This window comes from Amphiprion ocellaris, chromosome 1, assembly GCF_022539595.1.
Source record: "Amphiprion ocellaris isolate individual 3 ecotype Okinawa chromosome 1, ASM2253959v1, whole genome shotgun sequence".
Taxonomy (NCBI): domain Eukaryota; kingdom Metazoa; phylum Chordata; class Actinopteri; family Pomacentridae; genus Amphiprion; species Amphiprion ocellaris.
Window position 1 is genome coordinate 3470056 of NC_072766.1, and position 26218 is coordinate 3496273.

At 40.1% G+C, this 26218-nt stretch overlaps 1 protein-coding gene and 1 long non-coding RNA gene across 2 annotated transcripts in view; both read left to right on the top strand.

Moving 5' to 3' along the window:
• The window catches only part of LOC111565754 (uncharacterized), a 245524-nt gene that overhangs the window by 564 nt on the left and 218742 nt on the right, over positions 1-26218 (top strand). The window contains exon 2 of the long non-coding RNA XR_004846994.2: positions 646-746. This is a non-coding gene — a long non-coding RNA (uncharacterized LOC111565754). The remainder of the gene's footprint in view (positions 1-645; positions 747-26218) is intronic.
• Positions 3699-6560, top strand: rnf128a (ring finger protein 128a). The gene has a single exon (XM_023265983.3). It carries the CDS (start codon positions 4084-4086, stop codon positions 5170-5172), a length of 1089 nt encoding a protein of 362 aa, XP_023121751.1. The 5' UTR covers positions 3699-4083; the 3' UTR covers positions 5173-6560.

Sequence of the window (26218 nt, forward strand, 5' to 3'; positions counted from 1 at the left end):
AGTACAATGTGGGTGGAAAAAACTTTACAAGTACATAGATAAAAAGAAATATTTTTGGTTGAATAAACCTTTTAAACCGTAACTTGTTAGAAAGTGCTATTTGGGTGGGGGAAACTATTTAAAACTACTAGTACAAGGACAGAAAGTTCTATTTTGGGAAGAATAAAGCTTCAAAACCATAGATTGTTGGTTAAAAAGTGCTTTTTGGGTGAGAAAAAAGTATAACTACAAATACAGTGATACAAAGTTCTATTTTGGATTTAATAAACCTTTACAACCGTAACTTGTTGATTATAACGTACTATTTGGGTGGGAAAAATATTTAGAACTACTAGTACAGGAACAGAAAGTTCTATTTTGTGTTGAATAAAGTGGGGTTCTGAAACTGCAGCCTTCTGTAATGCAACCACATGATATTAGAATGAAGCATTGTGCTCCAGTCCCCTTTTGTATTCTGCAGTTTGCCTATTTCAAGTTGATTTAACATAATTCAGCATCAGGATAGAATGCAGGTGTCACTGTAAGTTTGACCTTTCAACCATAACATACTAGTAGAAGACATGTGGCAGTAAAAGGGGTGTGAGTGTGTTGCTGGTGGGTGTCAGACTTGTTTGGACGTGTCTCAACTGTTGCCCTCATCCACAGACCTGCCTGCTCTCAGTGTTCCATTCACATCACTGAAGGAACCACTCAGGACACGTTAATATGATGGACAGTCTGTCTTCACAAACCTGCACAACAGCATGGTGAGTTACTTTCCTGATTTGCTTCTCGATGGCCCTAAACTGTGACAATTACACGTAAAAGAATGCAAACTGGTGTCTGAAGATTGGCAAACGATTCATTTCCTAAATGGTCCACTTGGCATTTTGTTTGCATCAATAAGCTCCACACACCCACAGAATTAGGCTGCACAAGCTTCTCTTGTTGTGATGGATGACATGGAGCCTGAAGAGTGTTTTTTATTTTAAACTGTAAATTGACAAACAGCAGTGAGTAAACAGCGCCCCCGTGTGGAATAAACTGGACAGACTGGACAGTTTCATAATTCATCATTTCCTGATATTTAGTTTTTGCAGGCCATTTAATTTAAATTCATTGGTTTGTATTTCTAAACATCCTTTCCTCTTAAATTTCATCTCTCCACCCTTTCATGATGCCACTTTTAATAAATCTTGTTTTATGAGCTTACACTCAGCCTAAAAAAATATATCCAATTATTTTACAGTTTTGTATCAGTAATATAAAGGGTATTTCTGTGTATTTGCTCATTGGCTTATTTATTTAATAATGTAGATTATTTAGTGTGCACATTGAATCTGCACTGAACGCAGCTTCAGTTTTTATTGTAGCTTTTGAGAGTGTTGGTATAATGTGACACTTTTGTACTCTGAAATAATCACTCCAAGCTTTAGCTCCTAACTTGATGTAAATTTGTGAACTCTAACTTCCCTTTTTACATTATACAGAAAAAAAAGAATGATGAAGAACTGATGATTTTATGTTGAGCACAACATTCCCTGAGAACACTTTTTTACAGATGCTATTGGCCAAATGGGACATCAAGATATATAAAAAAGAGAGAGAAGTGAAAGAAAATAATGTCATCATTTCAATTTCTTCAAGTAAGCATTCAGTAAAAATACAACTGAAGTACTAATGTGAACTGTTGAAAAGTGTTTCTCAGTTTTGTTGCTCTATTTTCTTTAGTTTTATTCTTTAAATTTAAAACCATTTTTGACCACGGCCTCCACATAGGCCTACTTGTGCATTCGCCAGAGAATATACATATATATGGCATGCCATTTAGGAAATTATAATCTAGAATTCTGAATATGTGGAATGAAACTGAATATATAATATATGGAATGAAACTCTCAATATATGGAATGGCACAGTTTGGTACAGTTGAAAAGATATTCACAGATTTGGACTTCTGGCATCAATAACTCAATAGATATACGTTGTCAAAACATAAACGGTGCCTCTTTCCCATCGTTGTAAGGTAGACAATGTGCCAAAAGCCCAGTTTTATCAAAGGTAGCCGTCTTTCAAACTGTAGAAATAACATTGGTGTCTATTCTTTCTAAGTAGGCGGGTTTTCTTAGTGTAGTTCCAATAAGCTATCTGATAACATACCAGAGAATTTCTATTTGGTGCAATTTAGATTTTTTTTCTTTCATAACAACATGTACTTGTGATGATCAAAACACCTTTTCCATAAAAATGACTCAGACCTATTTAACATTATATAACTGGCAGAACTGGACACCAACATAACTTGCATATTCCAAAAGGGCAAACAGAGGATAGATTAGATTATTAATCATGTTAACACACAACTACACCCCATTACAAAATAAGATGTAATACATTAATGAGTATTTGTTTTTAGACTTTTGTAACCTTGAGGTTTTATTGTCAGAACTGTGTAATTTTTATTACCAGTGTGATTCTGGGATGAAGTGTCTTTGTAAATGATGCCACACCTACTTTTATGATGCCCATGCGCACTTTTTTCCATCATCAAATTCCTTTTCAGCCTTGTATAAGCATTGCTTTGGGGTTATATATTCCTTGTAAAGATACTCATTGCAAAATGTCTCAATTTGCCATTTTTACCATATTTACTCTATTTTTTGTTTTATTTATTTCTTTATGTGGGTGTTATTTCATCACTAGACTGACTTGCTATGTGGAGCGCTGCTGAAATTGCAAATATTTTTAGGATAAAGTAACCATAGACACACATTTATATCAGGTGGTATCATCAGCTATTATTCTTCAGTGGTCACGGTGTTTGCCTGGATGTCTGAGCGGCTCAGATAAACCTTCACAGTGCAGCAGTTTGTTATTGGCTTCGACTGTAAGCAGCCAGTAGATACCAGTGTTGGAGCAGGAGGATATCTTTAAAACGTCAAACCTAAATTTACACCAATATAGTGTTTTTTTTTTTTTTTTAAATGGAGAAAGACAAAACATGCATCTTCTTTAGTTAATACTGCGCTTCACTTTCTGCTGGGTTTTTATTTCAGGAATTTACTGGTCATAGCAGCACCATTGTTCCTCTTATCAAGAGCCGTGAGCTGCAGCTGCACTCAGAATAAACATCACGCTCTCGTTTATTTACAGATTTTTGTCCCGCTGAGATGCATTATTTAATAGCACGTTCTTCAGAGGCCTGTATTCTGCACTTTCTTTGTGTGTGTGTTGGTTTTGTGAAGGTAAAATGGCACCTTGGTGAGAAACCTCTCCATCTCATTTGTCACTCGAAGCCTCTCTGTGTCTCTCAGTGTTTGTGTGCTTTCACTTGTGTGTAAGGAGATACAATGGAAACTTGACAATGCCCTGTTCCATCACAGTTGTCACCGGTGTGCTGGTTGTGAGCCTCTTCAAGTGGCTCTAGTTGTCCAAACAATGGGAAAACCTTCATCCTGTGTGATTTAAAGGACACTTATTAATGTGTTCGCCTCTTTGTGTGCGTCTGTTAAAATGTGCCCTAGAAGCAGGCTGTGTTTCAGTGTTTTTGGAGTGAATAGCCACCAGGTTAAGGGGTATGACTTGTCAGTTTGCTTTGCACAACAGAATGTTGGTCACGGAGAAAGGGGAAGGAAACAAGCCAAACTAGAAAAACTGGTTGAGGTGCTTTGCTCATCGTTACACAAGAAAAAGTCAGCAGGTTTTATTAATGTCACACAGCTGTTCCGTGTTACTGATCTATGAAATTGCTCTTATCCTTTGCTTATCACGTCTTGCCGTTTGCGTGTGCTGTTCCTGGGCTGTGGGAGCGGCGCAGGTCTGTGTGTTGTGTGTACTTCAACTTGTTGAATAGCAGCACCCTGCCCTCTGCGAGCAGTGTTCAAGGTTCAGGAAGATAACGAGAGGTGAGTGGCTGACGCACAGCTCGTGTTATGTTACCAAAGGCTCGGATCAGATTACCGAAGACAGCAGGTTGGGTGAAACCGTAGCTGAATTCAGATCGCTGTGGCTCGCACAAACCAGGAACTGGGACTAACAAAGGAGTTGAAAAGAAGCTAAAGAAGCTAACAGAGGACATTCTATTGTTTTGAGAGGTGCGTTACTATGGGTAGGAAGACACAACACTGTCTCCTGCTTGTGCTGTGTTTGTCGGGGCTTGTTCAACGCTCGGCTGCCTTGGTGTTTTGGACAGCGTTGGTGGAACTGAGCTATGTTAACAGCAACAATGTGACGGAGGACAAAGTCTGCGAGTGTGGGGTCTACGGTCGTAACTCTCCCCTGGAAAAAGCCAAAGGGATAGTGACACTTCCCAAGGGAGACCCCAAAGGCTGCGGCCCAGATGACGTCTACAACCGCAATTTCAGTTCGCCGCCCTGGATAGCCCTGGTTAAAAGAGGCAACTGCACCTTCGCTGAGAAGATCAACGCTGCCAAACGCCAAGGGGCAGCCGGTGTGGTCGTGTACAATGTGGACGGCAGTGGAAACAGCACCACTCACATGTCACACCCGGATGCAGAGGGGATTGTGGCGATCATGATTGGCAACAGTCAGGGCATGGAGATTGTCAGGCTGGTGAAGGATGGGACAGATGTTCAGATGCTTATTGACGTGGGCAGCCCTCACGGACCCTGGATGGACGCCTACTGGCTCTATTTTCTGTCCATCGCCTTCTTCATCGTGACGGCAGCCTCCATCGCCTACTTTGTGTTCATCTCTGCAAATCGCCTCTACAGTCTGAGCGTGCACAGACGCTCAGAGAGGAGGCTGAAAAATGAGGCTAAGAAGGCAATTGGACGCCTACAGGTGCGCACCCTCAAAAGAGGGGACGAGGAAACTACTTCTGACTCCCACATGTGCGCCGTGTGCATCGAATCTTACAAGGCAGGCGACGTGGTGACGGTGCTAACATGTGACCACATCTTCCACAAAGCCTGCATCGAGCCCTGGCTGCTGGAGAGGAGAACCTGTCCCATGTGTAAGTGCGACATCCTGAAGGCCCTGGGGGTTGAGGGGGAGATGAAAGATGACATCTCCCCCGAATCACCAGCAGAGGTCACTGTGATCACAGTCACAGGAGAAGAAAACATGTATGAAGTCCCACTGACTGACCCAGCGAGCCCTGACCCAGAGAGACAGCCGTATCGCTATGACAACAGGGCCTTCGAGGGAGACTCGGAGGCTGCGAGGGGATGAACAGCACCAATGGAAACAAAACAGCAACAAACCGGGACACAGTCAGAATCCCTGTGTGAAGCAGATATTTTTCCTGGCACACACTGAACCAGCAATAATGGAATCAAGTTATAGAACAAACAATGTTCATCTTGCAGTGACGAAATGCTACAAATAATTTTCCAGAAAACAAGTACAAGGATTTAAAATGAGAATGAAGCTTGCGTAATTAGCTTGGATGTCATTGAACTTTCTCTGTGTCTGTCTTGGTGCATGTTTGTTCTTACTGGGTGTGTTTATCAGAATAGAAAAGCCAGCGGTCATGCAGTGACATCGGGGTCAAATTTCTGTTTTGCATAGTCAACACAGCAGCCTGCTACTGGTCAGAGAGGTGAAGCCGGGAAACCATTTGAATATTTGCTTGAAAATGAGGCCAAATGTTTTTCCAACAGAAATCTTTTTAGCCCTGAATCTAACCAACCATTCATTGCCTTTTTAATTGAAATGAATTCACTTCTCTTAATCTAATTTATTTGAATCATTTGACCTTCTTTTTGTTTTGCTTTTGAAAACGGAGCATGTTTATTCTGTTTTTCATCATGTTGTCAGGTTGTCAGGCTGGATTTTGCAAACACACCCTAATGAACACACCCTCAACTGGATATGCAGCATGACACACATTGCACTAAGATGAATATCTGAAAATCACCTGACAGGCCTGGAGATCTGTAGAAACATGCTGAAATAGGAATTTTCACATTCTTTATGATTTGTTGCTCAGACTCATAACCACTCGTGATGATGAGGCAGTGAAACGAATGTGTTGAAATGTAGATGACGCGCTTCCAAACATGTGCTCATGACTGTCGTATCGATTGAAATGAACTTTATGTGTACTAGTCTTTGAATTTATTTAAAGTGGGATTAGTTTACAATCATGAAGTTGGATCTGTTGATGTAAAGATGATATATGTACAGTCTGTTCCTTTTCTAAACTGCTGATTTCCATTTACAAGCACAAATTGTTATTTGCTGAACATGTCTTCCAAGTTTCAACTCTGAATTATCTGGAATGGACTTTATTCAGCCCCTGTGGTCTACCTCTGAACTGTCACACAGGTTAAATTTAGGAATGTGTTTTAGATTCTTGAAATTCCCAGATGACCTGTGTCCCTGGGTAAATGATAAACCCATAGAACTGTTTCTTTACTTTTGTTTGCTGGTGGGGGATGACCTGATTGTGGTACTCGATATATTTTTTCTATATTGAATCATTTTCACCGCTCTTTTACAGATTCCAGGAGTCTTAAATTGTTCTGTAAAAATGAATTATTACTTTCTGTATTAAATCACATTGATGCTTATTAGAATGCAATAAATCCCTCAAAGTGAGGCCAACTATAGAAGCATATGTGTGTGGAAGAATGCTGTTTCTGTATGTGTGCGATGAGGGAGAATGTATGAACACATAGTGTGGGTTACTGTACATTAGACAGGCCTGTATGGTTAAGTAGTGTCTCACTTTCAGAGTTATGGTCTTGTTCCCAATGACAACCGGAGAGGAGGGAAGCTGTAATTACCTCTGCACAGGTGGGAGCTGATACTTGCACACCTTGAGCCTGAGCTGGATGATCATCATACCACATAAGTAGAAGGGCCTGACCGAGCAGGCAGAGATATGCAGCTGTATGGTAATGGAATGGGAATGTTTTATTTTTTTAATATTATCCTTTCAGTGTCTTTTAGAAGCACATCCACAGTAAAGTCTGTAATGGAATTGAATTTCTTTAGAATTTTCGGGACACATTTCCTGAGTCGGGCAGGACAGACTTTGGGGCTTGTGTGATTATATGCAGCTGATGTTCTCAAAAAATGAGCTTGTTCTCCAGAGCGGTGCTCCAAACCTTTGGGGCTTGTGACCTCCTAAATTTAAGCGATGCCTGCGTGTAACCCTTCAGTGCAGACTGTGGCTTCAGTGTGGACATGAATTGAGTGGGCAGATGACTCATAGAAGTAATTTCTCTTCTCAGATTGTTTCATTTTTTGGAGCCTGGAGAGGTGAAAGTGCCCAATATTTGATAAGAAAGCAGAGTCAGAAAAAGAGAGGTTGGGGAAAAAAGGTCACCAGGATGTTTGACATGTACTTATTTAACATATTTACTCACATTCAAATGTGAGATTTGAGATTTTTGAATATTCTGTGCCTGGCATTGATCAGAGGGCTCCGAATGCAAATGGCACGCTGCGTAATTAAGCTCTGATGTCCTTCCATTGTTTTTTTTTTTTTTTTTTTATAACTCTAATTTTCATTTCAGCATCTTTTTTCAGCAATATCTTTATTCTTTTTTGACAAACATACACATACAGAAAAGATAATTACAAAGAAGAATAGAATAAATTAATAAACAGTGATCTGCTCCTTTCAACTAATAGATGATTATTCATATTTGTTACCTTAACTAAGTCTTCCACACGTATTCTTTACAATATCTGTATGGTTTACAACAAAGTTATTCCTCAGTATGATTTTCTTTTAGATCCAGGTCTTTACATAGTTCATAAAGCAGTGGGGGGGATTTTAGTTCAGGTTCCACATTCAGCCTAGTTTGATCTCCAGTGGACCGGACCAGTAAAACCACAGCATAATAACCTAAAAATAACAACAACTCCAAATTCCTCCTTTGTTTTAAAGCAAAAAAGTACATTCTGAAAATGTTCACATTTAATGAAATATCTTTTTATTAAACATTATGAACAAACTTAAATTTCTTCAGAAAAATAAGTTCAGTTTCAACAACATTCAGCCTCAGTTTATCATTTCCACATTACAACTTCCAGATCACAGAGTGTCTACAAAAGAACAAAACATTTAGTCTCAGGTGTCTGGAACTGAATGAGATAGTATTTTACTTTATGATCAAAGTCTGACAAAAAAAAGACAAACAACAAAAACAAGACAAAATATTACAAAAACAAGACACAAAATGACAAAAAAATGAGACAAATGACACAAAACAAAACAAAAACAGACAAAATATCAGACATAAAGTTACAAAGTGCCAAAAAAAATGAACAACGACAAAAATGAGACAAAAAATTACACAAAATGACAAAAATGAATAAAGCAAAACACAAAATTACAGAAATAAGACAAAAAACACAAGCAAGACAAAAAGACACAAAACGATAAAAACATGAGACAAACAATAAGTCAGACAAAGAAAACAACAAAAACAAGGCAAAATATTACAAAAATGAGACACAAAAGGACAAAAGAACAATGAACAATCTAGTATTTTACTTTAGGATCAAAACAACTTGTCATGGTCTGAAAATTATTTCAATTTATAGTTTTACAAATTCACAATCTGCAGTTAATGTCTTCTATGTAGTTTTTACACTTTACAAAGTCGTCCCGTGGGCCAGATTGGACCCTCTGGAGGGCCGGTTTTGGACCGTGGGCCGCATGTTTGACACACCTGGGACCCCTAACTTTCCTTATATTTCTTTATTTGTATGATATTCTTTCTAGTGGAATATTTGGCATAATTTGTGTTATCCTGTTTGTTTTTTTTCCAGAACAGAGCTGTCAAGTTTTTAACTTTTAGAAAGCTGGGCTTCATTAATATTTCTTCATTTTTATGATAGTTCTGTTCTTTTAAATACAGATTGACTTGGGGTCCACTGAAATTCTTTCTGAAATCATCTCCTCACATGCAGTTCTGACCTCTTCCCAAAACGATTTAATCTTCATTTTAACATCTTACTATTTAAATGTAATGGCAGAAAACCGCGAAATCTCCACAAACTGCCCAAAATCTGATCGATTTATCACAGCATGAAGAGAACGAGTTTTTAAAGGTCAATGCATGTGCGCGTTGTCGTGGTTGTTGAAGAGTGTGGAGGCTGAAGCAGGTGGACTAACAGGGCGGGTGTTTTTAGTGAAAGCGTGGATCCCAGAGAGTCTTTCCTCTCATGGTGTCTCCCTCTCTGGACTTTCAGGACAGCGCTGTGAGCTCAGCATTCATAGGTCAGATGGTTATAGTGGTACAACAGCAAGACAGAGAATCAATACTGAACTAACTGGCCGAGCTGGAACCACTGGCAAGCCCTGGGTAAGAGGCACGCTCCTCTCAGCGGTGGCGCTTCGCTGATTTATTGCAGTTGTTAAGGAGAAAATTGAGTCAGAAGGTTTTCATTTAATGGCATACTAGTCGGTGGCTGTACTCTAATACAGCACTTGACCTTCAGTTCCAGATAGGAATCAAACAGTGGAATTAACTACTGTACTGACCTGACAGCTTATCTGCTCCTGTACCGTCTAATCACAGTAAATGTCTCATGTTCTCTATGATAACACAAAAAAAAATTTGGATGGAAACCTGAAGAAAAAAACCCAGAAGAAGCAGGGCAGAGTTTGTTGGCAGTCAAACAAGAACGCAAAGGTTTCAGCTTCAGGCTGATTCTCCTTTGTGTGCCTCAATGTGTCCCTTGTGAATGTTTGTGATTGTCCAGCACCACCACCTGCTGGAGAACATCACCACTCACAGTGAATATGAATTAAATCCCAGTTAAGGTAAAACTGCATGGTCACAAGCCAGTCCCACCCTTTCATTTTTGCTCTTCAGGTACTTCGGGGCAATTTCTTGCTTGAGTGGAAAGTACAGAGTAATAAATCCTGCCATAATGAAATAGAGTACTTCACTGGCTGTATACTTTAATGGCCCAGTTGAGGAGTTCTGCTGGTCCTCTTTATCTTTGGCCCCTTGTAAATCCTTATTGAAGCTTCAACACACACATCTATCTTGTCTGGTCTTCCTTGTGCGCTGCAGCTTCAGCAGAATGAAAGAAAGTCTTTGTAATTAAATTACACTAGTTGGTCTTGTCTCGGGCTCTCACGTCCCAGTCTGTCTGAGTAATTATCTTAATGAAGGGGAGAAATTTGATTATAAAAGTGCTGTAACAAACAAATGAATTCACTTAGTCAGGAAGTAAGACATAAAACATTTCTCATTTTCCCTTATGCAGACTAATAGATCACAAGTTCCGGAGTATTTATATATCCTGAACTCCAAACACTCGCCTGCCTAAATGCACAATGCCACTTTTTGCTGCTTTGGTGCAATTTCATAACATATTTCTCATATTCTACTGGTTCTTATTCCATTTCATCTACCTCCCATATTGTACATATCTGGCCTCCTTTGCAGATTTTGTCTTTTTTAATATTGTTTTGTTATATAGGTACATTTGATTCTATTATTTAATGTTGATATTTTATTTCTTATTGCTTGTTGTTGTGCACCGTCCAGTAAAAGCTATTTATATTTTCGTCATGCCATGTATGATGACAATAAAGCCATTCTATTCTATTCTATTTTATTCTATAAATATCCTCCCCTGCTACTCGTCTTCCAGCGTTTCATTGGTTCTGTCTTTGATGAAGTGCAAATGTTGATGATACTAGCTCTTCTCTGCAGGATATTTATCAGTTTATGCTCACATTATTAGGGAGGCTTCTCTCTAAAATATGTGCTGGTGGTTCATGTCTGCTTCGGTAGTTTCAATGCAGCATCATTATCTAATCAGGAAAAGTCTAATTCACACATATATTTAAATCACAGCAGGAGAGTTTCAGGTTTGTGCAGGCGAGAGTCGTAGCTCCTGCTTCATGTTCAGCCCTTCCTTCCTCCTGTTGTCCCTCCGGCGGATCAGATAGTGCTGAGTGCTCCGGACCAAACAAACCTCATCCTGTGTCATTGTTGCCACTTCCCCGTCCTGTCCTGTCCTTTGACATGTTGGCCTCCTCGCTAGACGTTGCTCTCTTTTTTCCTGCTGACAGCAGAAAGGGCAGGAATGTGAGGTTAAAGGAAAAGAGAGGACGCCTGAGGAAGGAGCAGCTCTTCCCTCTGACTCAGTGGAAGGAAGCAGCATCACATGGTTATCTGACTGTATTATTAGTGAAAACAAAACTGGGTCATTTGTCTGTTTTTTTTGTATGACTCTGTCTAGCTTTGACTTACTCATTTTAATTTCTGCATCTGGTGTTGTGCAGTTCTGTAAGGATTACAAGTGTGCCATCTACTGGAGAAATATTAGAGCAGCATTATGTTTACTCAGCTGAGAAGTCAAGGGAAACCTCCTTGTTACTGATATCCTGGAGAAGTTGTGGGATGTCTTGATTTCTGGGTCACTGTGCCAGTATGTGCATTTGTGTGTGTGCTTTTGGAGGATCTATGGTGTGTTTTCGAGCATTAGTTGATTAATTGATTTGTTGGTTGAGATAAAATTGATCAGCAGCCACTTTGGTAATCAGTTATTAAGCTAAAATACCAAACATTCAAGTTTCCTGTATGTGAAGCCTTGTTTGATTTCTATAACTGGAAAACTGGCATTTTCTCTATTTTCTAAAAAAATAAATATATAGTAAACTCAGGCAACAGTAATAATAGTCATCGTCTCTTGCTGTGTGGTGCGGCATACATTTGGTATTCTCCTCTGCTGGGGCAGATTCCAAACATTCCCAACATTTGTGCATGTTGTTACTTCAGCCCCACACATTTATTTACACAAACACAACAGAGAGAGAGGAAGAAAAACAGAAACCCCTTTCAGGCATCATGGGGATATGTGACATTGCTCGCTTCATCAGTTTATTGAAATACATGAATTCTATCACTGAGAAATTGGTCTGACTCACAGGATGTACACTGTCATTTGAACCACATATTTCATGCTACATTCTTCTTCCCTTCTGCTATCCGCATGTTTTTGCTTTGAAAATCCCCTTTGCTATAGGAAACAATAATCAAAACCTTGGAGCACTGAATGTACACGCTGAAAATGGCATGTTTTGACCAAGATTAGGATCAATCACTAAGGCCAGCCTGGCTTTTATCTTTAAGTGAAAGGTTGTAAAGATCTACAAGGAGTATGTTCGCAAATTTTGCTCATCTTCCCACACACACACACACACACACACACACACCAGAATAAGTTCCCCCTAAACACTGTTTTGCAGGGGCATCACTGCTGCATTCTGGGATTGGTGCTGCCCAAGACAACTGTGATTGATTGAAAACAATCCAAACAAGCCCAAACATTTATTTTCCCCCTGTAGCCAAAGGCTAATGAGTGCAGTCAGACCATTCTCCAGCACTGACACCTCACTGTGGAGGTCTGGCTATGCGAGACATCAGACATACCCACAACAAAGCTGTGGCACATGTGCTATGTTTGCCATTTGCCATTGGACACTGCATCAAGTGAAGTATAATGCATAAGGTTGTGTCGCCTCCGTAATCTTACGTATCCCTATTGGTTAATGTGAAAGCATGCAGTTCAGACTTGGGCCGTGTTGAAAGTGATTTGTGAATTTTATTAGTATGACTTGGTAGGATTGCCGTTGCAACTTTTTTCGGAAATGTGACGAGGACGCTCACTCAGACATGAAGCCGACACATTTAGAAGCTGTCAGATCAATGGAAGGAAGGCATGTCTGAAAGGGGCAAGAGAAAGACAGATAAAAAGAGATGCTCCACGTATCTCTGGAGGAACCCATCTTAAAAGCAGAAAAGGTCTGAGAAACATGTCTGCATTCACAATCAGCCTCTGTCTCCACGGCTAAAGTGATGTCTCAGCACAGAGCCTGCACCTGTCTGGATCCGGTCCTTATCATACCAATTTGCTGAGAATAAATCCAGCCTATATGAATCCTGTGTGGTTTTCCTGTCAATAGACCTATTTGTATATACTCCATGAAAATGATTTGTCAGCAGTCTCCAGTCTCAACGACTGAGCTGCGTAGCATCACTCGCTGGAAAAATATCCTCGTCTCACTCTGAATGTTGATGGCCCGAGGCAAGGATTCAACCAAGGTTTCCTCTTTAGAAGAAACTGCCACTCAGCACAGTTTGACAACACGAATCAATGATCAAGCTGCTTTTCATCAACTCCTGCCATTTTCTGTAATTTTATTCATGCGCGTCTTACTGGAGGCTCACTTTTCTTTTTTTTTTTTTTTTTTTTTTTAAGAAATGTCAATAGTTAGTGAAAGTGGGTGTGCGTTTGTGTGAGTGTGTATGTATGTTTGTGTGTCACGCGCTTTCCCAGCAGTCCATCCATCCTCTCTGATTAACTCCTCATGTGTCCTGTTGCCTGCGGCGATTAATTAATGACCCATTTGCTTAATTGCAAAGGAGCTAGCAGGACAAAGAGAACAGCATTATGAGCTATTACGCGGGGATTGGAGGGCTAATGTTTGTGTTGGGATTTAGGCATGAGGGAGAAAGCAGGTGACACTGAGTTGGGGAAAAGCTGGAATTAAAGTCAGCTTAAAGAAAATTATGCACAAAAGTCCTGGGATGTTAGAGGTAACCGGAATACTGTCGACTGTATTCCTTGTCTTTCCCTGATAGTATTTCTCTCTCCCTCTGTGCATGTGTGTGTTTCCAACCATTGTGAGTGTGGGTTTAGATCTGTCCAACATGGCACCACAGAAGCTTCATGTCCGTCTCTGTGTCATTGTGCTGAATGTGCTTTCCCAAACACAGCACACATTGTCAACAGTCACCCGTTCACTCTGACCATCTGTCGCAGGCCTGCCTGGGCTTCCCTACGCAGTTTGTCCACAAGCTGTGGCTGCCATTTGGTTTTCCCATAAAAGTCACTTGAAGGTTTTGTCCTAATTTTTCTACACCAAGGGTCCATGTGAGGACATGGCTCAACTTCAGTTGCACTTGTGTAGAGATGCTTGCTAAAATGAGAATAAATCCGATTCCTGTTGTCATTTATTTTAGTGGAGATTTCCCAGTATTTTGATTGTTTTCATCTTTACATTAAGCAATAATATTTGTAGGCTGCACATCAGAGCAAAATAATATTTTTTATTTAGTATTTTTTAATAAGGATTTTAACTGAAGAAAATGTTCTGTTGCATTGTTTATATTATGCAAATAAATGATTTGAAGACCTACTTAAAAGTAAATTACTGCAACTAGACTATGGCCTCATTAATGATAAAGTAATGAGTGCAACGTTCAGGGTGCGACTGTAATCTGTAAACTCAGGTTACACTTAATCTCATTGCTATTTTGAGCCTTCACCTTATCTGATGACTGATATCCTCCAAAATGTCTGACTTCTTAAGCAGTCTGTCCTAGAAAAACAAGACGCCGGTGTTATTCGCCTCCCCAGTCTGTTCTCCAGCTCATCTGTACTCCTCCTGTGCTGCTCCTACCATGTGTTTCTTTCAGCAACACCAGGTTCTTCTGCATTTATATTCATGCCAGGTCCCCGTGCCAGTGTGGGTTATGTCCGCTGGCTTAAGTTTGTATATACAGCAGCTGCTTTCACATGAAGAACTAATATAAAAACTGGACGGGAGGGAGAAGGGAGAGGATGGGCTGATAATGGGGGAGGAATGGAAGGAAGGAGTCCTTAGCACTGGTTGAATCTAAACTGAAATGGAACAATAAGTATTAAAGCTGAAGCACCACTCACAACTCCGATGTTTTCTGGAGAGGGCTGTCTGCACTGTATAGCTTTAATGGCATGCAGAGGGTAATCATACAAAACTCCAGGCTTGATGGGGATGTATGTCACTGCAGGTATTGCATTTCTGTGAGTTGCAGATACAGATGAGCGACAAAATGAAGGAAAATCCAACATGAAATGTCTTTGTAAAGGTGTTGGGACACCCAGGGGTGCTTCCAGAAATTCTTTATATGGGTGGCAAGATGGAGCCACAGAGAGCCTCGGGGTGGCACACAGAAACCAAAAGCCAGAAGTGAATTTTATTATTATGTTCTTGAACTGTATGAATATGTTATATATATCAGTTAAAAATTAAATACTGTTACACTGTGCTCCTTATTTTAGAGTGAAGGTCACCAGTTTTCTGATATGGCTAATACATGCACAGTTAACATTTAAGGCAGGAGTGTCAAACATGCGGCCCGCGGGCCAAAACCGGCCCTCCAGAGGGTCCAATCCGGCCCAGAGAAGACATTAACTGCAAATTGTAAATTTGTAAAACTGTAAATTTTAAATAATTTCTAGACAAGTTGTTTTGATCATAAAGTAAAATACTAGATTGCTCATTGTTCTTTTGTCATTTTGTGTCTCATTTTTGTAATATTTTGTCTTGTTTTTGTTGATTTTTGTCGTTTTTTTTTTTTTGGGCTGACTTTTGTTGTTTGATCGTAACGTAAAATATTATATTGTTCAGTTTCAGATAGCTGTGATTAAATGTTATGTTTGTAGACACTCTGTGATGTGGAAGTTGTAATGTGTAAATGATAAACTGAGGCTGAATGTTGCTGAAGTTTAACTTATTTTTCTTCAGAAATTTCAGGTTATTCATAATTTTTTGTCAAAAGATAATTCCTTAAATGTGAACATTTTCAGAGTGTACTTTTCTGCACTAAAACAAAGGAAAGATTTGGAGCTGTCGTTACTTATCGATCATTATGTTCTGATTTTACTGGTCCGGCCCACTTGAGATCAGATTGGGCTGAATGTGGAACCTGAACTAGAATAAATTTGACACCCCTGATTTAGGGCATCAGAGTGACCACAGAACAAAATAATCCAGGAGATGAGGTGAGAGTATTCGAGGGAAAATGTTGACCCACAGGCCAGACATCCAGAAAGTTCTAAGTGTGATGATGTGATAATAATATATCTAATTTAGCCAATTATGGTACAATAAAATGTGCTTTCATTGCCTCCTGTGGCTGTATTTTGATAATAGGTTAACTGATTAGAGAAGGTCAAGTTGCATGATGCATTCACAATAATGTCACTGCTGCAAATGTCCTGCTGTTAAACAGAAAAATCTTCCTCTTGAAAATAAACTTGATATAGCAGAAAAATATTGTAACTTCACCAAATGAGTCACCTTTAGTATCAAGCTGTGATGGAGCTCATGATTCAGCTGCAGATTATAAACCGTGACTCACGTGTATGAAGTGAAGGAAAGTACACAGTGTTATTTACCGTTAGCTCCCGATCGATCCTGTTTCCATGTCGGAATAATTTATAAATGTAATTAATGAACTTACTGCTGTTGTGCATAAACGCGCACAGATCTTTCTCTTTGGAGACGCTCATATTGATCCTGCTGCTGTCTGATGCTGCAGGTATTTAATAGAGGTCGACCGATATGGGATTTTCAAAGGCCGATGCCGATACAGATTTTTAAAAAAATTTTCAGCCGATGGCCGATATCTAAAGCCGATTGTAGAAGCCGATTTTTAAGGCCGATATCCTTTTTTTTTTTTAAAGCACATCGATTACAAAAGGCAATTTAAACACTAAAAGTATATACATGTATATATTACAAATTAAATACACTGCATTTTCTCTCTTACCAAGAAACAAATCTCTTACCTGTTTTTTTTTTTTTTTTTTACCAAATAAGCAGGTGTGGAGCGAGGCTTGTTGCCTGGCTCACTCGCTCCGCTCATGCTCTGCTCTCCTCTCTGAGTGCCGGGGGTCCTTCTAAGGGAAAAGCGGTCGCAGCAGCTGCCCGTATGGGTGCCTGATCACAAATCGGCTTTTTATTTGTAAATATCGGCCGATGGCCGATATTGAAAAAAGTCCATATATCGGCCCAAAATATCGGCCGGCCGATGTATCGGTCGACCTCTTGTATTTAATAAACTCAAAGGAAAGAGTCCTAGAAAAAGCTGAAGGCAGCTAAACTCACAAAGTGGCTGAAAAATGAAGACATTACAGAAATGCAAATAAGTGCAGTTCCTCCAGTGGCCACTAGAGGCTGACTCCAAAAGTCTGTCAGTCCCTGTAGACATCCATGTTAAAATGGTAAAAATAAACATGTTTCCAGGCTTGAACGAAAATGGCTTTGAGCTCTCATTTATGACATCCACAGGTGGGGGTGTGTCCAATATTTGTCATGTACAATAATATATTAGGGTCGAGGACATTTTGAATGAATATGAATGAATGCCATCCTAGGACAGTCCATGGCCCAGAACCGACTGCATCACCTGCCTCAGCTCCAGTTGTTTTCCACCTCTAGCTGGACGTTAGGAGGACCAGCATTGTCAAGATGGCAACAGGAAGAATGACCACACTTAGCTTCAAAACCTCCATTCAGGCAACCCATGCGTGCCTTGACAGAGTTTATCCATCTTTATGTACAGTCAGTGGTCACCACCTGCCATCAGATCAGCTTTGATGTGCCTTACCATTGATTCTCCAAGTCTGTGGAGCTCTACTGGAAGGATGGGACACCATGGCGTTGAAGGTGCTGTAGATTATAAGATTTTATTGATCATATTTTATTGAAACAGAAATGCTGAATGAACCAGTTTGCAGCCTTACACCCTTGGAGGTGGCTCTTCTGATGAAGGTAAAACCAGTTTTTATAGACTTGTTCAATGTGATGTCATCTCTTTCCCTCTCTTTATTTGTTCTGTGCTACAGCGTTTTTGGTACTTTTACTATGTTATTTGTAGGAACAGGTGTATGTTCTATTCATTTATTTATACTGACCTGCTGCGTTTTGCATTTTTTATCTTCTACCTTGTTTAATTGTGCTCCACTCTCTGCTTCTCTGATTATTTGTCTTTGTTCGGTCCGACTGGCGTTCTGTTGTAATATTGTTTTCCTGAGTATGTTCTTTTTCCTGACTTTGTAAAATCTGTTTTGAAAAGGTGCTAGATGTGTATTCTATGTGTATTTTACTCACGGTTTTGAGAGAACAGAGCTCTCTGTACCATCACATCTTATATCTTCATCTAGACTTTCCTGCCTGAATTGTTGTTTATTTTCACTTTAGGTAGAACAGGATTTTTTATTTTTATGACCCAGGTGGTGTGCATAAAAAAATCTACAAATTCCTGCCTTTAAATCCCAGTTTAATTTCAATAATACACACAGCTGTCATTCTAGCCAGAATCCGGTCCTTTTATTAGAGTCAGCTCCAGGTTGTTTAGTGTAGGTGTTTACTTCTAAATTGCATCTCTCCGTGTTTTGCCCCAAGTCCTTATCTTGTTTATGGAAACAACATTATCATCATACTGCTTCCTTGTGACTTTATGTACTGCAGTACCATTTTACACACATTACCCCTCACATGGCAGTCGGATAAGTGGCAGGCAGGAAAGTCTGAGATAAGATCCTCATTACGCAATTCTGTTCTTTTTCTATGTTACACATATAACAGTGCAAATCAGCTGACAAATGATGAGTGTATCTACTGAATTTCACAAACTGAGCCTGCTGAGGTGTTTAAGCCACCAGAAACAACTGCAGGTTATTCTCTTCAAATAACTGAAGCTTAGTTTTGGTGTCGGTTTTGTTGACATCTTTTCTGGCTAATGCTCAGAGTGTATTTCCTTTTGTCGGAGAAGACAAAAGGTGTTGTTGTTGCGAGAGGAGAATAGACGGCTTTGTGGTGACTTTCTATACTTGCGCAGGCCTGAGTTACATGGCAGCGTAGCCTCCTTTGTCCAGGCAATGGGATAGCTGCTCTGTGGCAAAGCAGAGGTCTGAGCGGAGAGGGGGGAGGGATGAGGAGCTGCGAAACAGATACGAGTCCTTAGCTTCAGGTAGGGTGACCGAGAACACCATGTGATGTTACGTAAACAAAGAGGATCTTGGCCTCGGGCTGGAGGAGGATTGGTACGCCGCTGAGAGAGAAAGAGGGAGTCGCTCGGCAAAGTTTGTTTGTGTTCACCTTGTCTAAACCGCAGCCTTTGTGAGAGTTTCCTGTGTGGTCTAGACTGAGCTGGGATTTGTGGTTTAGGTGACGTGAGGATGCATTGAGAGGAGCATCGTGAAATGTCCGTCTGGCGTCATGATTTCCAAATACGGAAGATTAGTCATATCTGATAAATGGTTTTTAAGATGCCGCTAATGCATTCAAAAATGATTAATGGTCTTAAAATTGTCCTTGTCCGACAATTAATGAAAACATTAGGATTTGGCTCGATCACATGATACTTGTTTGTGTCTTGCTGCGCTCTGGTGCAGCAGAAAGACGGATCGCTTGGGTTTTTCTGAAATGCATCAGGACCACAATCCATTTATAAACAATGATTTAACATTTACATCAGCAGGCTTGATGAATTGTGGTGAAAAACCATTCACGCATGACTTATTAACATATATAACCGCAGACATGGTGGCTTTTAGAGAATGAGGAAGCAGAGAACAGTTCATCACATGTACAGTTGTAAATATCAGTAGGTTGTGAATAAATGGATTTAGGATTTTTCCAGAAGGTAACTGAGCCAACGGCGGAGGACTCTTTCTGATGAATTAAAGGGACTGTTTGCCATTTAAGGACTCGTGCTTCTTTGCTTTTTGATGAAGAGTTAGATGAGAAAATCAATACCACTCATGTCTGTCCATTAAATATCAGGCTTCATCCAGCAGCTGCTTGCCCTGGTTCTGCTCAGCGGTTAGAAAATTATAAATTAACAGTTGGTCGGCAACCAGCAAGTAATCAGCTGAGACTCCATGAAGTTTCTGCTACTTGCCAAGAAAGAGTTGAGTACATAACCCCCACAAAATCTTTTACATTTTGGTGTTTATAAAGACAAAACAAACAAGATGTAAAGTGTTAATTTTTCCTCTGAACCTCAAGCATTTTGGGTGTTTTGTGTGTCTGTTATATTTTTACTCACTGTGAGCTCATTTTTCACTCAATGGAAATGGCACAACTATGGATAGAAAATAAGTAAAATTAAAATTCCGTAAACTATCAAAAAAATTATTGTTCATTTACTTAATTTACTGAATTGATGTGTTCTGCATTTTCCAGGTGCTTTAGGTGTTACTGGGAGAATAAAGGCAGCTTATAACAATTTACTACATTAATTTGTTTCCATACTTGTCTCCTATATGCTTTGTGTAAACACAGTCTGTAGTTCAGTCAAAAAAATCCCATAATTTTTTTCACATGAGTGATGTTTATTGCAGCTGAATCGAGAATCATTTTGTGTCGAGGACGACAAAATCACTGTTACTATTTTGGGGGGATTTTTTGTATGTGGCATGTAGAATACAGTTATTTAGATAAAAACATCATTATTTTAAGCTTAGATTTAATTCCTGACAGAACTGAAAGTCACACATGATTTTGTTTTTGCAGTTTCTGACCATGATGAATAGTGTGATCTCGGTGATTTTATCTTATTTTTTGAAATGTAAAATATTCAAACATGCCGGGGCGTTTTGTGATTTATCGGGTTTAGAAGTTTAATGGGCTTTAGAGGCAGTTTTTTATTCAGTTGGTTAAGCCCATTGACTGTACATAAAAATAAATGAAAAATGTCTGACGTCACTTTCAGAACAGCGTTTTTGAAAGTGTGTGGTGACTCCAGCTGACTTGGCTCTGTCTGACGCTGCCTAACTCCTGGCGGATTTAAAAATGAGGAATGAGATGGCGTGAAGTAGGCTATGCAAACATGTCATGGACTGTCCTGTGAGGTATCCACCTGCTATGTAAAGAGGCCGCACCTCTTTAATTGTGTCAAAATTCACCCCTGGTACAATTGTCAGGAATGCAAAATTAAGCAAAAGCGACAAAAAATGTTTTTGTACCAGACAGCAACATGTTTTTTTCCCTGCTGTAAAGTTGGTTTAATTTTAATATGGGGGTCTGTGGGATTTACTTGCTTTTTGTGCCTGCCTCTAGTGGCCATTCTTGGAACTGCAGACTTCAATGTTGGTTTCATTGGCTGTTGGTTGTCTTGATCCAAAACCTACAGCTTTTCTCTCAACACTGATAACTCCTCCATTTCACCCTCCCCTTAAGTTAAGAGTCTGGACGTCATCCTCGACAGCGCTCTATCTTTTCAGTCTCACATCAGTAACCATACCTGGCCTACTTCCACCTACAAAACATCACTCGTCTCCACCCCTTCCTCACCCCCCACACCGCCGCCATGCTTGTCCACAGCCTCGTCACTTCCCATCTGGACTTCTATAACTCGCTACTCTTTGGCCTCCCTCATAAAACCCTCCATAAACTTCAACTGGTCCAGAACTCAGCTGACCTCCTCCATCCACCTCATCACTCCTGCCCTCCAACAGCTCCGCTGGCTCCCGGTTCTGTTCTGCATCCAATTCAAAATCCTCCTGTTAACATTTAAGGCTATCCACAACCTCACCCCCAAATATCTGTCCGACCTCCTCCCTGTTCCCACTCAGTCCCGTTCCCTCAGATCCTCCTCCTCTATTCACCTGTCTGTCCCTCCACCCGTCTCACCACCATCTCTGGAATTCATTACACCCCAATTCAGAAACATCGGTTCATTCCTCCATTTCAAATCACAACTCAAAACACATCAGTTCAAAACTACATATTCCATTTGACACCAATTATCCTGTGTCTTGTATTGTTTTTAATATGTATGGTGTATATATGAAGATAATTGTTTGCATGGTGCCCTTGAGTGCGGAGAAAGGCGCCTTCAAATAAAATGTATTATTATTGGTGGAACACGATTAAAATGTGTAATCTAATTAATTAGAGACTTTGTAATTAATTGTGATTAATCGCATTTTGTCAAATAGCAATATTTGACACAGCACATTTTTTTCAATTCAAATAAATTTTGGTTGACGACTGAAATAGATGTATACGTGAACTTAAACAACAATAATGTTTGTTTCATTTATATTTATCTGCATTTTTCATCTATGACATTCACAGATTACTGCAAAGTGCAATTATAACGATAATATTCAACATTTTAAGACTTTTTGTAAGCACTTACAGTGTCTTGAAAAGTGGCCTATTGTGGGCTGGTTACGCTGTTTGCCGGTACCAAGACTGTCGTGGCTAATGTATGGTGCATCTCCCTGGAGCTCATTTGCATAAAGTAGTTTTATTTATGCAAATGCAGCGCGGGGAGCGGAGGTCCGACGCATCGCGAAACTTTGGTTAAATGTTCAAACTAGCTGTTGTTAAACTGGAACGAGGACAGATTCAGCAGTTTATTTCTCACCTCAAATGCTTTCAGAAATACTTTTTGACAAACAGTTTTCGTATTAAAATAGAAAGTTTCAGACTGAATCACCATGTTGGTCTGACATTTCTGCACTGATTTACTCTTCATTGTGGCTGGCAAACAGACTTTAGGTGCCTTACCACCACCCACTGTGCTGGAGTGTTCATCAGTGTTACCAGTGTACTAGAAATTAGGGAAATGACAACAGTGCGATTAAATATGTTATTTTTTTTACTGTTATTTTTATGTCATTAATTAATTGTAATTAAAGCGTTAAAGTCCAGCCCTAATTATTTTTATTATTATCTAGCTCTAACGATTACCACATGGTTCAAACCAAACTACTTGTTGAACGCTGTTTTCATTTTTTTATGCTAAGCTAACCAGCTGCCGGCTCCTGCTGCCTATTTATCCTACAGACATGGGGTGTGGTATCAGCCCTCCATCCAACTCTCCACCAGCAAGCAAATAATTTCCCACTTGGTTTGGACAACATGAACACAGATAAAACACCCCCCCACACACATTTTTTCCCTCCCTCTCTTGATCCTCCTTGTAAATAAATGTAATTTACAGCCGCTGAGAAGAACAGTCCCTCAGAGTTCAGGCGACTAAATCAACTTGCAGCACAACAACTCGAACAACGGGCCGGTCTTCGAGGAACTGTTTGGAATACGAGATCATTGAGAGGAGAAAAGAGAGGGAGAGGGATAGCTTTAACATGGGGGGAGGGATACACTTTCTTCAGTTACATGCATGACGGCACACACACACACACACACACACACACACACACACACACACACACACACACACACACACACACACACACACACACACACACACTCTTATCTGCAGCCTGAGGGAGTCAGAGTTGGCGAAGGTCCCCCACACAGAAATAGTCACCACGGCTCTCCACGCCTCTTGATTACCTCTTTAGATCTCAGCAGGTGAAGGACAATATTGTCCAGGCATTGTATGGGAAAACCCAGCTCCAACCCCACAGCTGTACCTCACATTTGCATTTGTTTCTTTCCCTCCTGAGTTCATACTCTGTTCTCTATCTCTCTGCTCTGAAATCCCCCTTGGAGAATATATGTGGCTTCATTATTCATATTTTGGTATTGAAAATTTCCCCTAGGATTTCATATTGCTACCTTGATCAGCTTTAATTATGAGTTTTTCTGTGTGTGTGTGTGTGTGTGTGTGTGCTTCACATTAAATGAACCAGTGTCTGTGACTGGCCATGTGAAGTGGTGTGTGACACTGGTAACTGCAGGCTATGATGGTTCATTTTCCTTGCGAGTGACTGGGCCGACTCGTCGTCCTCTCAGGCTTTCTTGCCCTTTGAATTACATTGTCTGTGTGTGTGTGTGTGTGTGTGTGTGTGGTGTAATATGTGTTTGTAGGACTTTCTTTGTGTGTGTGGAGAGCGTTAAGAAATGGGCCTGTCAGAAGTGAATGATCAGACTAATCAGGTGGAACATAGGAGACAGCAGGATTAAGCCACACTGGGGAGAAAAAGCTCAAATATAGCCGGGATCAGGACACGCCTCATGTTATGTGTGTTTTGGTGTGAGCGAAATGCGAATCGAGTAGTCTTGTGATGCTTCATGATCGGTCTTTTTTCTCCATTTAATTGCTTCACAGTGTTATGAGATGGAAGTTTTTCAAAAATCTGTCATCAGCCTTCCACATTTACTTTGTGTCAAACCCATTTTAGTTCAGGTTCCACATTCAGCCCAATTTGATCTCAAGTGGATTGGACTAGTAAAATCAGAGCATAATAACCTATAAATAACCACAACTCCAAATTTTTCCTTTGTTGTAGTGCAAAAAGGTACAGTTCTGGAAATGTTCACATTTTAGGATTTACCTTTTTACAAAACATTATAAACAATCTGAGATTTGGTCAGAAAAGTAAGTGCAATTTCACTAACATTGTGTTTCAGTTTATCATTAGACATTACAACTTCCAGATCACAGAGTGTCTACAAAGGAAGAAAACATTTAGTCACAGGTAACTGGAACTAAATGATGTAGTATTTTACTTTATGATAAAAACAACAAAAGTCAGACAAAAAAAGACAAAAAACAACAAAAACAAGACAAAATATTACAAAAATGAGATGCAAAATGCCAAAAAATGTGACAACGCCAAACAAAACAAAAAACGGACAAAAAGTTTGACAAAAAAGTTCCAAAGCAACAAAAAAGTAGACAAACAACACAAGCGAGACAAAAGGAAACACAAACCATCAAAAAACGAGAAAGTATAATTCTTCTAACACAAAAGAACAAAAATATGAGACAAATGGCAAAAGACAAAAAAATGACAAAAACAAAATATTACAAAAATGAGATACAAAATGACAAAAGAACAATGAACAATCTATCAATCAATTTTCATTTATGATCAAAACAACTCGTCATAGTCTAGAAATTATTTTAAATGTATAGTTTTACAAATTACAACTTGCAATTAATTTCTTCTGTATAATTTTTACACTTTACAAAGTCATCCCACGGGCCGGACTGGACCCTCTGGAGGGCCGGTTTTGGCCCACGGGCCGCATGTTTGACACCTCTGGTGAAAAGTCTCATCTGGTGAGGTTTTAAAGGCACATTTACACCGACATCTGGTAATATCTGCCTCTTCGTCCCTTTGAGCGCTCTGCCAAACAAGCAGGTATTTCAAAGACAAACCGTTTCACCAGCGCTCCTTAATAGCATTAACTGTTAAGCACAATGGCTTATTCTGTAATAAAGCCTGACATGTTGTTTACCTCCCATAACAATCAACCCCTTTAACATAAATGAACCTTACAAGCCTAAACGGATAGATCATCAGCCAAGTAGATAACAGCCTGTGTTTATCTCCTCCATCTATCCATTTAGTTATTCAGTCGCTGATAAACGTACATTCTCGCACTCATTTGCCCTGACAAATATTGATGCCGCTTTGGTTTGTAATGCGTCGGGATAAAAACAATCATCAATATTAATGGCCACTCTATTTGGAGATAATGCTCACATTCATTATCTTCCATTAATGTTTGTTTACCTAATTTGATTGGACTATAACCTCCGCAAAGGCATATCATGCACAGCGTTGTTTATGCGAGGAATCCTGAAAGAGTGGAAGCTAATTGAACTGAAAGTCGAATGCACTCTGTGAAAGTTAGTCGTATTTTCAATCAGAGATTCTCCAGATACCACCAGGGCTTACCTTTATCATATTTCACATCATGTTGTTATCATTCACCTCATTACACTTTCAATCAGACTTGCACAGCATTACCAAACAGTGTGAATCCAATTTTCCTTTCTCTTTCCCCTATTATTATGATTATTTCCCTTTCTTATACTCACTGCTCGTGTTCCTCCCTCTTTCACCTTCTCGGCTGTCTCTCCAGAGCTGCTCTAATTAAACACGGGGTCGGTGGTGGTACAGAGTCTTCCAGCCGAGCAGAGGAGAAAGGCTCTAATTCCAGCTCTCAGGATGGAACTATGACACACAATGGCCCTGCCATCCTCTCTGCCCCCCATAGATTCCCAACTGAAAGCCCTCTCCTCAGGCAGCTTTTTAATAGGCCTCCCCTCCCTCTGCACACACACACACACACGACACACATATAAACACACACGCAAACACACGTGCACCTATGCGGCGGCACACATGTACAAAGCACACGTAGACACACAAACACACACAAGCCATTGACCCCCTGTGTGTGTCTGTCACTTGTGCTGCAGCTCACACTGCTCTGGGCCTTTTGAAGTGCTCCTCAGGCCAGACGACAGCCTTTTTACTTTCCACATCATGCAGAGGTGCAACCGCTAAGCTAAAGCTACTGCTCCGACCAGCCAGCTTTGTAAGAGCGGCTCTCGAGGGCAGTCTGATAGGGGACTAAAGGTTCTTGGCAATTTTCCCCACATGATGTAGATTTTAAAAGCACTCGATGCATGAAAATTTAGCAAGGAAAAAGTATTGAGGAAGCAGGTACTTCCAGCTGGATGCAGTTTTTCCTCTGCCGAAATTGGGGTTAAGTCCTTGTTTTCTGAAGCCCCCATTTGAT